Source organism: Drosophila sechellia, chromosome 3L, assembly GCF_004382195.2.
Source record: "Drosophila sechellia strain sech25 chromosome 3L, ASM438219v1, whole genome shotgun sequence".
NCBI classification, from domain to species: domain Eukaryota; kingdom Metazoa; phylum Arthropoda; class Insecta; order Diptera; family Drosophilidae; genus Drosophila; species Drosophila sechellia.
In genome coordinates, this window is record NC_045951.1 from 2,078,102 (window position 1) to 2,093,981 (window position 15,880).

The window sequence follows — 15,880 nt, forward strand, 5'->3', positions numbered from 1 at the left end:
TTGAGTGTTTGAATTGTGTTTCTTTGTGTTCTTACCCTTATGCTTGTGTGGCTTTTGTTTGTGTTTTAAAACCTTTTCATCATCAAGTTTACTAATATCAATAATATCAGCAATATTTTCATCGCTAACAACTCGAATAAGCGAGATGGGCTCCTTGCCCTCTTCGTCAATTGTTTGAATTTGGAAATATTCATCGTCGTCTGGACCTCGCTTCTTAAATGTTCGTGTTTTGGTAGTTTTCTTTTTCGGCTTCTTATTTTCGTCTAATTCTTCGGTAAATACGGTTTCCTCGGGTAATTCTTCTATTGGTATGGGTGTAATTGATATCTCATCAGAAGGCACAACTTCTATGTTTACTGTAGTTAGTGGTTCCTTATCTTCCTCCTCTATTATATGGATAGTTGTAACTTCGTCAAGATCATCGTCTAGGCTCTTTTTGAAAGCTCGGGATTTAACGGTCTTTCTCTTTTTTTTTCCATCGGGCAAAATAACTTTTAGTTCTGTCACATGTTCGGGAAGCTCGATTAATTTACTGTCCTCTGGCTTCGATTCCGTTAAGGGTCTTTCTTGTATTTTAACAGAATATATAGGCTCCGCATTGTCTTGCTCAATAATTCCTATTTCAGTTACTTCTTCAGTGTTATCAAGTGCAGGTTTTTTCATGATACGCTTCTTGGTTTTGATCTTTTGTAAACGGCCTTCATCATCAACAGCCTCAGACTCAATAACTTCATCAGGTAACACAACTACTTCAGATAGCCTTTCTTCGGGAAGCTCTGGGAATGGGATATTAAACTTCTCTACTGATACTGTAGTTTGTGGTGTTTTCTCATACTCCTCAACGGTTTGAACTTTTGTCACCTCCATGTTCGGACCTTGAATTTTTTTAATGATTCTTGTTTTAATAACAGTTTTGGTTGGAGTTCCATCTTCTTTTTCTGAAAGTATAACTGATTTCCGCTCAGGCAATTCAAATACCGTTACAGCGTCTTCGGGTTTTTGAACGATAACCCTTTTTTTAAGTTGAACTTTGCCTACACTGGGAGCACTTAATTCAGTTTCTTCGACTGTTACCGTTGTTTCTGCTTTCTTGTCGTCTTCCTCGACGGTTTCAATTGTGGTGACCTCTTGCTTGTCACCCTTGACCTTATTAATAACGCGAGTCCGGATCTTCTTCTTCTTAGGCTTGCCATCTTCCGTTATGGTTTCGACCACGCGAACGTCCTCTGGAAGCTCTTGAATTTCCTCAGGTATCTCTTCTTCATACGGAAGCTCCTCCACGGTGACCGTTGTTTCGGGTTGCTTGTCGTCCTCCTCTACGGTTTCAATTTTTGTTACTTCTTGCTTGTCACCCTTGACCTTCTTAATAACGCGAGAACGGATCTTCTTCTTCTTAGGCTTGCCATCTTCTGTTATGGTTTCGACCACGCGAACCTCCTCTGGAAGCTCTTGAATTTCCTCAGGTTTCTCTTCTTCAAACGGAAGTTCTTCAACAGTAACCGTTGTTTCGGGTTGCTTGTCGTCCTCCTCGACGGTTTCAATCTTGGTGACTTCTTGCTTGTCACCCTTGACCTTCTTAATAACGCGAGTACGGATCTTCTTCTTCTTAGGCTTGCCATCTTCCGTTATGGTTTCGACCACCCGAACCTCCTCTGGAAGCTCTTGAATTTCCTCAGGTTTCTCTTCTTCATACGGAAGCTCCTCCACGGTGACCGTTGTTTCGGGTTGCTTGTCGTCCTCCTCGACGGTTTCAATCTTAGTGACTTCTTGCTTGTCACCCTTGACCTTCTTAATAACGCGAGTACGGATCTTCTTCTTCTTAGGCTTGCCATCTTCCGTTATGGTTTCGACCACCCGAACCTCCTCTGGAAGCTCTTGAATTTCCTCAGGTTTCTCTTCTTCATACGGAAGCTCCTCCACGGTGACCGTTGTTTCGGGTTGCTTGTCGTCCTCCTCTACGGTTTCAATTTTTGTTACTTCTTGCTTGTCACCCTTGACCTTCTTAATAACGCGAGAACGGATCTTCTTCTTCTTAGGCTTGCCATCTTCTGTTATGGTTTCGACCACGCGAACCTCCTCTGGAAGCTCTTGAATTTCCTCAGGTTTCTCTTCTTCAAACGGAAGTTCTTCAACAGTAACCGTTGTTTTAGGTTGCTTGTCGTCCTCCTCGACGGTTTCAATTTTTGTTACTTCTTGCTTGTCACCCTTGACCTTCTTAATAACGCGCGTACGGATCTTCTTCTTCTTAGGCTTGCCATCTTCCGTTATGGTTTCGACCACACGAATCTCCTCTGGAAGCTCTTGAATTTCCTCAGGTTTCTCTTCTTCATACGGAAGCTCCTCCACGGTGACCGTTGTTTCGGGTTGCTTGTCGTCCTCCTCGACGGTTTCAATCTTAGTGACTTCTTGCTTGTCACCCTTGACCTTCTTAATAACGCGAGTACGGATCTTCTTCTTCTTAGGCTTGCCATCTTCCGTTATGGTTTCGACCACCCGAACCTCCTCTGGAAGCTCTTGAATTTCCTCAGGTTTCTCTTCTTCATACGGAAGCTCCTCCACGGTGACCGTTGTTTCGGGTTGCTTGTCGTCCTCCTCGACGGTTTCAATTTTTGTTACTTCTTGCTTGTCACCCTTGACCTTCTTAATAACGCGAGTACGGATCTTCTTCTTCTTAGGCTTGCCATCTTCCGTTATGGTTTCGACCACACGAATCTCCTCTGGAAGCTCTTGAATTTCCTCAGGTTTCTCTTCTTCATACGGAAGCTCCTCCACGGTGACCGTTGTTTCGGGTTGCTTGTCGTCCTCCTCGACGGTTTCAATCTTAGTGACTTCTTGCTTGTCACCCTTGACCTTCTTAATAACGCGAGTACGGATCTTCTTCTTCTTAGGCTTGCCATCTTCCGTTATGGTTTCGACCACCCGAACCTCCTCTGGAAGCTCTTGAATTTCCTCAGGTTTCTCTTCTTCAAACGGAAGTTCTTCAACAGTAACCGTTGTTTCAGGTTGCTTGTCGTCCTCCTCGACGGTTTCAATTTTTGTTACTTCTTGCTTGTCACCCTTGACCTTCTTAATAACGCGCGTACGGATCTTCTTCTTCTTAGGCTTGCCATCTTCCGTTATGGTTTCGACCACACGAATCTCCTCTGGAAGCTCTTGAATTTCCTCAGGTTTCTCTTCTTCATACGGAAGCTCCTCCACGGTGACCGTTGTTTCGGGTTGCTTGTTGTCCTCCTCGACGGTTTCAATCTTAGTGACTTCTTGCTTGTCACCCTTGACCTTCTTAATAACGCGAGTACGGATCTTCTTCTTCTTAGGCTTGCCATCTTCCGTTATGGTTTCGACCACGCGAATCTCCTCTGGAAGCTCTTGAATTTCCTCAGCTTTCTCTTCTTCAAACGGAAGTTCTTCAACAGTAACCGTTGTTTCAGGTTGCTTGTCGTCCTCCTCGACGGTTTCAATTTTTGTTACTTCTTGCTTGTCACCCTTGACCTTCTTAATAACGCGAGTACGGATCTTCTTCTTCTTAGGCTTGCCATCTTCCGTTATGGTTTCGACCACACGAATCTCCTCTGGAAGCTCTTGAATTTCCTCAGGTTTCTCTTCTTCATACGGAAGCTCCTCCACGGTGACCGTTGTTTCGGGTTGCTCGTCGTCCTCCTCGACGGTTTCAATCTTAGTGACTTCTTGCTTGTCACCCTTGACCTTCTTAATAACGCGAGTACGGATCTTCTTCTTCTTAGGCTTGCCATCTTCCGTTATGGTTTCGACCACCCGAATCTCCTCGGGAATCTCTTTAATTTCCTCAGGTTTCTCTTCTTCAAACGGAAGTTCTTCAACCGTAACCGTTGTTTCAGGTTGCTTGTCGTCCTCCTCGACGGTTTCAATTTTTGTTACTTCTTGCTTGTCACCCTTGACCTTCTTAATAACGCGAGTACGGATCTTCTTCTTCTTAGGCTTGCCATCTTCCGTTATGGTTTCGACCACACGAATCTCCTCTGGAAGCTCTTGAATTTCCTCAGGTTTCTCTTCTTCATACGGAAGCTCCTCCACGGTGACCGTTGTTTCGGGTTGCTTGTCGTCCTCCTCGACGGTTTCAATCTTTGTGACTTCTTGCTTGTCACCCTTGACCTTCTTAATAACGCGAGTACGGATCTTCTTCTTCTTAGGCTTGCCATCTTCCGTTATGGTTTCGACCACCCGAACCTCCTCTGGAAGCTCTTGAATTTCCTCAGGTTTCTCTTCTTCATACGGAAGCTCCTCCACTGTGACCGTTGTTTCGGGTTGCTTGTCGTCCTCCTCGACGGTTTCAATCTTAGTGACTTCTTGCTTGTCACCCTTGACCTTCTTAATAACGCGAGTACGGATCTTCTTCTTCGTAGGCTTGCCATCTTCCGTTATGTTTTCGACCACCCGAACCTCCTCTGGAAGCTCTTGAATTTCCTCAGGTTTCTCTTCTTCAAATGGAAGTTCTTCAACAGTAACCGTTGTTTCGGGTTGCTTGTCGTCCTCCTCGACGGTTTCAATCTTGGTGACTTCTTGCTTGTCACCCTTGACCTTCTTAATAACGCGAGTACGGATCTTCTTCTTCGTAGGCTTGCCATCTTCCGTTATGTTTTCGACCACCCGAACCTCCTCTGGAAGCTCTTGAATTTCCTCAGGTTTCTCTTCTTCAAATGGAAGTTCTTCAACAGTAACCGTTGTTTCGGGTTGCTTGTCGTCCTCCTCGACGGTTTCAATCTTAGTGACTTCTTGCTTGTCACCCTTGACCTTCTTAATAACGCGAGTACGGATCTTCTTCTTCGTAGGCTTGCCATCTTCCGTTATGTTTTCGACCACCCGAACCTCCTCTGGAAGCTCTTGAATTTCCTCAGGTTTCTCTTCTTCAAATGGAAGTTCTTCAACAGTAACCGTTGTTTCGGGTTGCTTGTCGTCCTCCTCGACGGTTTCAATCTTGGTGACTTCTTGCTTGTCACCCTTGACCTTCTTAATAACGCGAGTACGGATCTTCTTCTTCGTAGGCTTGCCATCTTCCGTTATGGTTTCGACCACACGAATCTGCTCTGGAAGCTCTTGAATTTCCTCAGGTTTCTCTTCTTCATACGGAAGCTCCTCCACGGTGACCGTTGTTTCGGGTTGCTTGTCGTCCTCCTCGACGGTTTCAATCGTAGTGACTTCTTGCTTGTCACCCTTGACCTTCTTAATAACGCGAGTACGGATCTTCTTCTTCGTAGGCTTGCCATCTTCCGTTATGGTTTCGACGACGCGAGTCTCCTCGGGAATCTCTTGAATTTCCTCAGGCTTCTCTTCTTCAAACGGAAGTTCTTCAACAGTGACCGTTGTTTCAGGGTGCTTATAGTCCTCCTCGACGGTTTCAATCTTGGTGACTTCTTGCTTGTCACCCTTGACCTTCTTAATAACGCGAGTACGGATCTTCTTCTTCGTAGGCTTGCCATCTTCCGTTATGGTTTCGACGACGCGAATCTCCTCGGGAATCTCTTGAATTTCCTCAGGCTTCTCTTCTTCAAACGGAACTTCTTCAACAGTGACCGTTGTTTCAGGTTGCTTGTCGTCCTCCTCGACGGTTTCAATCTTTGTGACTTCTTGCTTGTCACCCTTGACCTTCTTAATAACGCGAGTACGGATCTTCTTCTTCTTAGGCTTGCCATCTTCCGTTATGGTTTCGACTACGCGAACCTCCTCTGGAAGCTCTTGAATTTCCTCAGGTTTCTCTTCTTCAAACGGAAGTTCTTCAACAGTAACCGTTGTTTCAGGTTGCTTATCGTCCTCCTCTACGGTTTCAATCTTGGTGACTTCTTGCTTGTCACCCTTGACCTTCTTAATAACGCGAGTACGGATCTTCTTCTTCGTAGGCTTGCCATCTTCCGTTACGGTTTCGACCACGCGAACCTCCTCTGTAAGCTCTTGAATTTCCTGAGGTTTCTCTTCTTCAAACGGAAGTTCTTCAACAGTAACCGTTGTTTCAGGTTGCTTGTCGTCCTCCTCGACGGTTTCAATCTTGGTGACTTCTTGCTTGTCACGTTTGACCTTCTTAATAACGCGAGTACGGATCTTCTTCTTCGTAGGCTTGCCATCTTCCGTTATGGTTTCGACGACGCGAATCTCCTCGGGAATCTCTTGAATTTCCTCAGGCTTCTCTTCTTCAAACGGAAGTTCTTCAACAGTTTCAGGTTGCTTGTCGTCCTCCTCGACGGTTTCAATCTTGGTGACTTCTTTCTTGTCACCCTTGACCTTCATAATAACGCGAGTACGGATCTTCTTCTTCTTAGGCTTGCCATCTTCTGTTACTGTTTCGACCACGCGAACCTCCTCTGGAAGCTCTTGAATTTCCTCAGGTTTCTCTTGTTCAAACGAAAGTTCTTCAACAGTAACCGTTGTTTCAGGTTGCTTGTCGTCCTCCTCGACGGTTTCAATCTTGGTGACTTCTTGCTTGTCACCCTTGACCTTCTTAATAACGCGAGTACGGATCTTCTTCTTCTTAGGCTTGCCATCTTCCGTTATGGTTTCGACCACCCGAACCTCCTCTGGAAGCTCTTGAATTTCCTCAGGTTTCTCTTCTTCATACGGAAGCTCCTCCACGGTGACCGTTGTTTCGGGTTGCTTGTCGTCCTCCTCGACGGTTTCAATCTTAGTGACTTCTTGCTTGTCACCCTTGACCTTCTTAATAACGCGAGTACGGATCTTCTTCTTCTTAGGCTTGCCATCTTCCGTTATGGTTTCGACCACGCGAATCTCCTCTGGAAGCTCTTGAATTTCCTCAGGTTTCTCTTCTTCAAACGGAAGTTCTTCAACAGTAACCGTTGTTTCGGGTTGCTTGTCGTCCTCCTCGACGGTTTCAATCTTGGTGACTTCTTGCTTGTCACCCTTGACCTTCTTAATAACGCGAGTACGGATCTTCTTCTTCTTAGGCTTGCCATCTTCTGTTATGGTTTCGACCACACGAATCTCCTCTGGAAGCTCTTGAATTTCCTTAGGTTTCTCTTGTTCAAACGGAAGTTCTTCAACAGTAACCGTTGTTTCAGGTTGCTTGTCGTCCTCCTCGACGGTTTCAATCTTGGTGACTTCTTGCTTGTCACCCTTGACCTTCTTAATAACGCGAGTACGGATCTTCTTCTTCTTAGGCTTGCCATCTTCCGTTATGGTTTCGACCACGCGAACCTCCTCTGGAAGCTCTTGAATTTCCTCAGGTTTCTCTTCTTCAAACGGAAGTTCTTCAACAGTAACCGTTGTTTCGGGTTGCCTATCGTCCTCCTCGACGGTTTCAATCTTGGTGACTTCTTGCTTGTCACCCTTGACCTTCTTTATAACGCGAGTACGGATCTTCTTCTTCTTAGGCTTGCCATCTTCCGTTATGGTTTCGACCACACGAATCTCCTCTGGAAGCTCTTGAATTTCCTCAGGTTTCTCTTCTTCAAACGGAAGTTCTTCAACAGTAACCGTTGTTTTGGGTTGCCTGTCGTCCTCCTCGACGGTTTCAATCTTCGTGACTTCGTGCTTGTCACCCTTGACCTTCTTAATAAGGCGAGTACGGATCTTCTTCTTCTTAGGCTTGCCATCTTCCGTTATGGTTTCGACCACACGAATCTCCTCTGGAAGCTCTTGAATTTCCTCAGGTTTTTCTTCTTCAAACGGAAGTTCTTCAACAGTAACCGTTGTTTCGGGTTGCTCGTCGTCCTCCTCGACGGTTTCAATCTTAGTGACTTCTTGCTTGTCACCCTTGACCTTCTTAATAACGCGAGTACGGATCTTCTTCTTCGTAGGCTTGCCATCTTCCGTTATGGTGTCGACGACGCGAATCTCCTCTGGAAGCTCTTGAATTTCCTCAGGTTTCTCTTCTTTAAACGGAAGTTCTTCAACAGTAACCGTTGTTTCGGGTTGCTTGTCGTCCTCCTCGACGGTTTCAATCTTAGTGATTTCTTGCTTTTCACCCTTGACCTTCTTAATAACGCGAGTACGGATCTTCTTCTTCTTAGGCTTGCCATCTTCCGTTATGGTGTCGACGACGCGAATCTCCTCTGGAAGCTCTTGAATTTCCTCAGGTTTCTCTTCTTCATACGGAAGCTCCTCCACGGTGACCGTTGTTTCGGGTTGCTTGTCGTCCTCCTCGACGGTTTCAATCTTTGTGACTTCTTGCTTGTCACCCTTGACCTTCTTAATAACGCGAGAACGGATCTTCTTCTTCTTAGGCTTGCCATCTTCTGTTATGGTTTCGACCACGCGAACCTCCTCTGGAAGCTCTTGAATTTCCTCAGGTTTCTCTTCTTCAAACGGAAGTTCTTTAACAGTAACCGTTGTTTCAGGTTGCTTGTCGTCCTCCTCGACGGTTTCAATCTTGGTGACTTCTTGCTTGTCACCCTTGACCTTCTTAATAACGCGAGTACGGATCTTCTTCTTCTTAGGCTTGCCATCTTCTGTTATGGTTTCGACCACGCGAACCTCCTCTGGAAGCTCTTGAATTTCCTCAGGTTTCTCTTCTTCAAACGGAAGTTCTTCAACAGTAACCGTTGTTTCAGGTTGCTTGTCGTCCTCCTCGACGGTTTCAATCTTGGTGACTTCTTGCTTGTCACCCTTGACCTTCTTAATAACGCGAGTACGGATCTTCTTCTTCGTAGGCTTGCCATCTTCCGTTATGGTTTCGACGACGCGAATCTCCTCGGGAATCTCTTGAATTTCCTCAGGCTTCTCTTCTTCAAACGGAAGTTCTTCAACAGTGACCGTTGTTTCAGGTTGCTTGTCGTCCTCCTCGACGGTTTCAATCTTTGTGACTTCTTGCTTGTCACCCTTGACCTTCTTAATAACGCGAGTACGGATCTTCTTCTTCTTAGGCTTGCCATCTTCTGTTATGGTTTCGACCACGCGAACCTCCTCTGGAAGCTCTTGAATTTCCTCAGGTTTCTCTTCTTCAAACGGAAGTTCTTCAACAGTAACCGTTGTTTCAGGTTGTTTGAGGTCCTCCTCGACGGTTTCAATCTTGGTGACTTCTTGCTTGTCACCCTTGACCTTCTTAATAACGCGAGTACGGATCTTCTTCTTCTTAGGCTTTCCATCTTCCGCTACTGTTTCGACCACGCGAACCTCCTCTGGAAGCTCTTGAATTTCCTCAGGTTTCTCTTCTTTAAACGGAAGTTCTTCAACAGTAACCGTTGTTTCGGGTTGCTTGTCGTCCTCCTCGACGGTTTCAATCTTGGTGATTTCTTGCTTGTCACCCTTGACCTTCTTAATAACGCGAGTACGGATCTTCTTCTTCTTAGGCTTGCCCTCTTCCGTTATGGTTTCGACCACGCGTACCTCCTCTGGAAGCTCTTGAATTTCCTCAGGTTTCTCTTCTTCAAACGGAAGTTCTTCAACAGTGACCGTTGTTTCGGGTTGCTTGTCGTCCTCCTCGACGGTTTCAATCTTAGTGACTTCTTGCTTGTCACCCTTGACCTTCTTAATAACGCGAGTACGGATCTTCTTCTTCTTAGGCTTTCCATCTTCCGCTACTGTTTCGACCACGCGAACCTCCTCTGGAAGCTCTTGAATTTCCTCAGGTTTCTCTTCTTTAAACGGAAGTTCTTCAACAGTAACCGTTGTTTCGGGTTGCTTGTCGTCCTCCTCGACGGTTTCAATCTTGGTGACTTCTTGCTTGTCACCCTTGACCTTCTTAATAACGCGAGTACGGATCTTCTTCTTCGTAGGCTTGCCATCTTCCGTTATGGTTTCGACGACGCGAATCTCCTCGGGAATCTCTTGAATTTCCTCAGGCTTCTCTTCTTCAAACGGAAGTTCTTCAACAGTGACCGTTGTTTCAGGTTGCTTGTCGTCCTCCTCGACGGTTTCAATCTTTGTGACTTCTTGCTTGTCACCCTTGACCTTCTTAATAACGCGAGTACGGATCTTCTTCTTCTTAGGCTTGCCATCTTCTGTTATGGTTTCGACCACGCGAACCTCCTCTGGAAGCTCTTGAATTTCCTCAGGTTTCTCTTCTTCAAACGGAAGTTCTTTAACAGTAACCGTTGTTTCAGGTTGCTTGTCGTCCTCCTCGACGGTTTCAATCTTGGTGACTTCTTGCTTGTCACCCTTGACCTTCTTAATAACGCGAGTACGGATCTTCTTCTTCTTAGGCTTGCCATCTTCTGTTATGGTTTCGACCACGCGAACCTCCTCTGGAAGCTCTTGAATTTCCTCAGGTTTCTCTTCTTCAAACGGAAGTTCTTCAACAGTAACCGTTGTTTCAGGTTGCTTGTCGTCCTCCTCGACGGTTTCAATCTTGGTGACTTCTTGCTTGTCACCCTTGACCTTCTTAATAACGCGAGTACGGATCTTCTTCTTCTTAGGCTTGCCCTCTTCCGTTATGGTTTCGACCACGCGTACCTCCTCTGGAAGCTCTTGAATTTCCTCAGGTTTCTCTTCTTCAAACGGAAGTTCTTCAACAGTGACCGTTGTTTCGGGTTGCTTGTCGTCCTCCTCGACGGTTTCAATCTTAGTGACTTCTTGCTTTTCTCCCTTGACCTTCTTAATAACGCGAGTACGGATCTTCTTCTTCTTAGGCTTGCCATCTTCCGTTATGGTTTCGACGACGCGAATCTCCTCTGGAAGCTCTTGAATTTCCTCAGACTTTTCTTCTTCAAACGGAAGTTCTTTAACAGTAACCGTTGTTTCGGGTTGTTTGTCGTCCTCCTCGACGGTTTCAATCTTTGTGACTTCTTGCTTGTCACCCTTGACCTTCTTAATAACGCGAGTACGGATCTTCTTCTTCTTAGGCTTGCCATCTTCTGTTATGGTTTCGACCACGCGAACCTCCTCTGGAAGCTCTTGAATTTCCTCAGGTTTCTCTTCTTCAAACGGAAGTTCTTCAACAGTAACCGTTGTTTCAGGTTGCTTGTCGTCCTCCTCGACGGTTTCAATCTTGGTGACTTCTTGCTTGTCACCCTTGACCTTCTTAATAACGCGAGTACGGATCTTCTTCTTCGTAGGCTTGCCATCTTCCGTTATGGTTTCGACGACGCGAATCTCCTCGGGAATCTCTTGAATTTCCTTAGGCTTCTCTTCTTCAAACGGAAGTTCTTCAACAGTGACCGTTGTTTCAGGTTGCTTGTCGTCCTCCTCGACGGTTTCAATCTTGGTGATTTCTTGCTTGTCACCCTTGACCTTCTTAATAACGCGAGTACGGATCTTCTTCTTCTTAGGCTTGCCATCTTCCGTTATGGTTTCGACCACGCGAACCTGCTCTGGAAGCTCTTGAATTTCGTCAGGTTTCTCTTCTTCAAACGGAAGTTCTTCAACAGTAACCGTTGTTTCAGGTTGCTTGTCGTCCTCCTCGACGGTTTCAATCTTGGTGAGTTCTTGCTTGTCACCCTTGACCTTCTTAATAACGCGAGTACGGATCTTCTTCTTCTTAGGCTTTCCATCTTCCGCTACTGCTTCGACCACGCGAACCTCCTCTGGAAGCTCTTGAATTTCCTCAGGTTTCTCTTCTTTAAACGGAAGTTCTTCAACAGTAACCGTTGTTTCGGGTTGCTTGTCGTCCTCCTCGACGGTTTCAATCTTAGTGATTTCTTGCTTTTCACCCTTGACCTTCTTAATAACGCGAGTACGGATCTTCTTCTTCTTAGGCTTGCCCTCTTCCGTTATGGTTTCGACCACACGTACCTCCTCTGGAAGCTCTTGAATTTCCTCAGGTTTCTCTTCTTCAAACGGAAGTTCTTCAACAGTGACCGTTGTTTCGGGTTGCTTGTCGTCCTCCTCGACGGTTTCAATCTTAGTGACTTCTTGCTTTTCTCCCTTGACCTTCTTAATAACGCGAGTACGGATCTTCTTCTTCTTAGGCTTGCCATCTTCCGTTATGGTTTCGACCACGCGTACCTCCTCTGGAAGCTCTTGAATTTCCTCAGGTTTCTCTTCTTCAAACGGAAGTTCTTCAACAGTGACCATTGTTTCGGGTTGCTTGTCGTCCTCCTCGACGGTTTCAATCTTTGTGACTTCTTGCTTGTCACCCTTGACCTTCTTAATAACGCGAGTACGGATCTTCTTCTTCTTAGGCTTGCCTTCTTCTGTTATGGTTTCGACCACGCGAATCTCCTCTGGAAGCTCTTGAATTTCCTCAGGTTTCTCTTCTTTAAACGGAAGTTCTTCAACAGTAACCGTTGTTTCGGGTTGCTTGTCGTCCTCCTCGACGGTTTCAATCTTAGTGACTTCTTGCTTGTCACCCTTGACCTTCTTAATAACGCGAGTACGGATCTTCTTCTTCTTAGGCTTGCCATCTTCCGTTATGGTTTCGACCACGCGAACCTCCTCTGGAAGCTCTCGAATTTCCTCAGGTTTCTCTTCTTCAAACGGAAGTTCTTCAACAGTAACCGTTGTTTCGGGTTGCTTGTCGTCTTCCTCGACGGTTTCAATCTTTGTGACTTCTTGCTTGTCACCCTTGACCTTCTTAATAACTCGAGTACGGATCTTCTTCTTCTTAGGCTTGCCATCTTCCGTTATAGTTTCGACCACATGAACCTCCTCTGGAAGCTCTTGAATTTCCGCAGGCTTCTCTTCTTCAAACGGAAGTTCTTCCTCCTCGACGGTTTCAATCTTTGTGACTTCTTGCTTGTCACCCTTAACCTTCTTAATAACGCGAGTACGGATCTTCTTCTTCTTAGGCTTGCCATCTTCCGTTATAGTTTCGACCACGTGAACCTCCTCTGGAAGCTCTTGAATTTCCTCAGGCTTCTCTTCTTCAAACGGAAGTTCTTCAACAGTGACCGTTGTTTCGGGTTGCTTGTCGTCTTCCTCGACGGTTTCAATCTTTGTGACTTCTTGCTTGTCACCCTTGACCTTCTTAATAACGCGAGTACGGATCTTCTTCTTCTTAGGCTTGCCATCTTCCGTTATAGTTTCGACCTCGCGAACCTCCTCTGGAAGCTCTTGAATTTCCTCAGGTTTCTCTTCTTCAAACGGAAGTTCTTCAACAGTAACCGTTGTTTCGGGTTGCTTGTCGTCCTCCTCGACGGTTTTAATCTTGGTAACTTCTTGCTTGTCACCCTTGACCTTCTTGATAACGCGAGTGCGGATCTTCTTCTTCTTAGGCTTGCCATCTTCCGTTATGGTTTCGACCACGCGAACCTCCTCTGGAAGCTCTTGAATTTCCTCAGGTTTCTCTTCATCGAACGGAAGTTCTTCAACAGTGACCGTTGTTTCGGGTTGCTTGTCGTCCTCCTCGACGGTTTCAATCTTAGTGACTTCTTGCTTGTCACCCTTGACCTTCTTAATAACGCGAGTACGGATCTTCTTCTTCTTAGGCTTGCCATCTTCCGTTATGGTTTCGACCACGCGAACCTCCTCTGGAAGCTCTTGAATTTCCTCAGGTTTCTCTTCTTCAAACGGAAGTTCTTCAACAGTAACCGTTGTTTCAGGTTGCTTGTCGTCCTCCTCGACGGTTTCAATCTTGGTGACTTCTTGCTTGTCACCCTTGACCTTCTTGATAACGCGAGTGCGGATCTTCTTCTTCTTAGGCTTGCCATCTTCCGTTATGGTTTCGACCACGTGAACCTCCTCTGGAAGCTCTTGAATTTCCTCAGGTTTCTCTTCATCGAACGGAAGTTCTTCAACAGTGACCGTTGTTTCGGGTTGCTTGTCGTCCTCCTCGACGGTTTCAATCTTAGTGACTTCTTGCTTGTCACCCTTGACCTTCTTAATAACGCGAGTACGGATCTTCTTCTTCTTAGGCTTGCCATCTTCCGTTATGGTTTCGACCACGCGAACCTCCTCTGGAAGCTCTTGAATTTCCTCAGGTTTCTCTTCTTCAAACGGAAGTTCTTCAACAGTAACCGTTGTTTCGGGTTGCTTGTCGTCCTCCTCGACGGTTTCAATCTTTGTGACTTCTTGCTTGTCACCCTTGACCTTCTTAATAACGCGAGTACGGATCTTCTTCTTCTTAGGCTTGCCATCTTCCGTTATGGTTTCGACCTCGCGAACCTCCTCTGGAAGCTCTTGAATTTCCTGAGGTTTCTCTTCTTCAAACGGAAGTTCTTCAACAGTAACCGTTGTTTCAGGTTGCTTGTCGTCCTCCTCGACTGTTTCAATCTTGGTGACTTCTTGTTTGACGCCCTTCACCTTCTTAATAACGCGAGTACGGATCTTCTTCTTCTTAGGCTTGCCATCTTCCGTTATGGTTTCGACCACGCGAACCTCCTCTGGAAGCTCTTGAATTTCCTCAGGTTTCTCTTCTTCAAACGGAAGTTCTTCAACAGTAACCGTTGTTTCGGGTTGCTTGTCGTCCTCCTCGACGGTTTCAATCTTTGTGACTTCTTGCTTGTCACCCTTGACCTTCTTAATAACGCGAGTACGGATCTTCTTCTTCTTAGGCTTTCCATCTTCCGCTACTGTTTCGACCACGCGAACCTCCTCTGGAAGCTCTTGAATTTCCTGAGGTTTCTCTTCTTCAAACGGAAGTTCTTCAACAGTAACCGTTGTTTCAGGTTGCTTGTCGTCCTCCTCGACTGTTTCAATCTTGGCGACTTCTTGTTTGTCACCCTTCACCTTCTTAATAACGCGAGTACGGATCTTCTTCTTCTTAGGCTTGCCATCTTCCGTTATGGTTTCGACCACGCGAACCTCCTCTGGAAGCTCTCGAATTTCCTCAGGTTTCTCTTCTTCAAACGGAAGTTCTTCAACAGTAACCGTTGTTTCGGGTTGCTTGTCGTCCTCCTCGACGGTTTCAATCTTAGTGACTTCTTGCTTGTCACCCTTGACCTTCTTAATAACGCGAGTACGGATCTTCTTCTTCTTAGGCTTGCCATCTTCCGTTATGGTTTCGACCACGCGAACCTCCTCTGGAAGCTCTCGAATTTCCTCAGGTTTCTCTTCTTCAAACGGAAGTTCTTCAACAGTGACCGTTGTTTCGGGTTGCTTGTCGTCCTCCTCGACGGTTTCAATCTTAGTGACTTCTTGCTTGTCACCCTTGACCTTCTTAATAACGCGAGTACGGATCTTCTTCTTCTTAGGCTTGCCATCTTCCGTTATGGTTTCGACCACGCGAACCTCCTCTGGAAGCTCTTGAATTTCCTCAGGTTTCTCTTCTTCAAACGGAAGTTCTTCAACAGTGACCGTTGTTTCGGGTTGCTTGTCGTCCTCCTCGACGGTTTCAATCTTTGTGACTTCTTGCTTGTCACCCTTGACCTTCTTAATAACGCGAGTACGGATCTTCTTCTTCTTAGGCTTGCCATCTTCCGTTATAGTTTCGACCACGTGAACCTCCTCTGGAAGCTCTTGAATTTCCTCAGGTTTCTCTTCATCGAACGGAAGTTCTTCAACAGTGACCGTTGTTTCGGGTTGCTTGTCGTCCTCCTCGACGGTTTCAATCTTGGTGACTTCTTGCTTGTCACCCTTGACCTTCTTAATAACGCGAGTACGGATCTTCTTCTTCTTAGGCTTGCCATCTTCCGTTATGGTTTCGACCACGCGAACCTCCTCTGGAAGCTCTCGAATTTCCTCAGGTTTCTCTTCTTCAAACGGAAGTTCTTCAACAGTGACCGTTGTTTCGGGTTGCTTGTCGTCCTCCTCGACTGTTTCAATCTTGGTGACTTCTTGTTTATTACCCTTAACCTTTTTTATCAAACGAGTTCGAATCATCTTTTTTTTCGGGGAGCCGTCTTCAGATATTGTTTCAATAGTTTTTATAATTTCAGGCGATTCTGTGATCTGATTCGTGCTGGATGCTAGTATTTGTGTTGGTGTTTTTTGTTTTATGTGTGTTGTGTCTGTGGCTTGATTTGTATCTGTGTAAAAAAGTGTGCATTTAGTATATTGTATTGTATTGCTATTGTGGCATTGCTTTGTTTTGTGTAATATGTGCTTTGGGTTCGAAGGGACGGTGCTAGTGAAAGTAATACGCCTT

General features: G+C 45.7%; 1 protein-coding gene across 6 annotated transcripts in view; it reads right to left on the reverse strand.

Moving 5' to 3' along the window:
* Window positions 1-15,880, reverse strand: part of LOC6610444 (titin) — a 79,013-nt gene that overhangs the window by 22,821 nt on the left and 40,312 nt on the right. Inside the window, exons 25-27 of one of the 6 annotated variants that reach the window (XM_032719304.1) lie at window positions 13,033-15,761; window positions 6,463-6,888; window positions 36-4,341 (exon numbers count right to left, since the gene is read on the reverse strand). The exons of the other annotated variants lie outside the window; for them this stretch is intronic. Of the exons in view, the coding sequence (XP_032575195.1) occupies window positions 36-4,341; window positions 6,463-6,888; window positions 13,033-15,761 (7,461 nt within the window). The remainder of the gene's footprint in view (window positions 1-35; window positions 4,342-6,462; window positions 6,889-13,032; window positions 15,762-15,880) is intronic. 6 annotated transcript variants of the gene reach the window in all.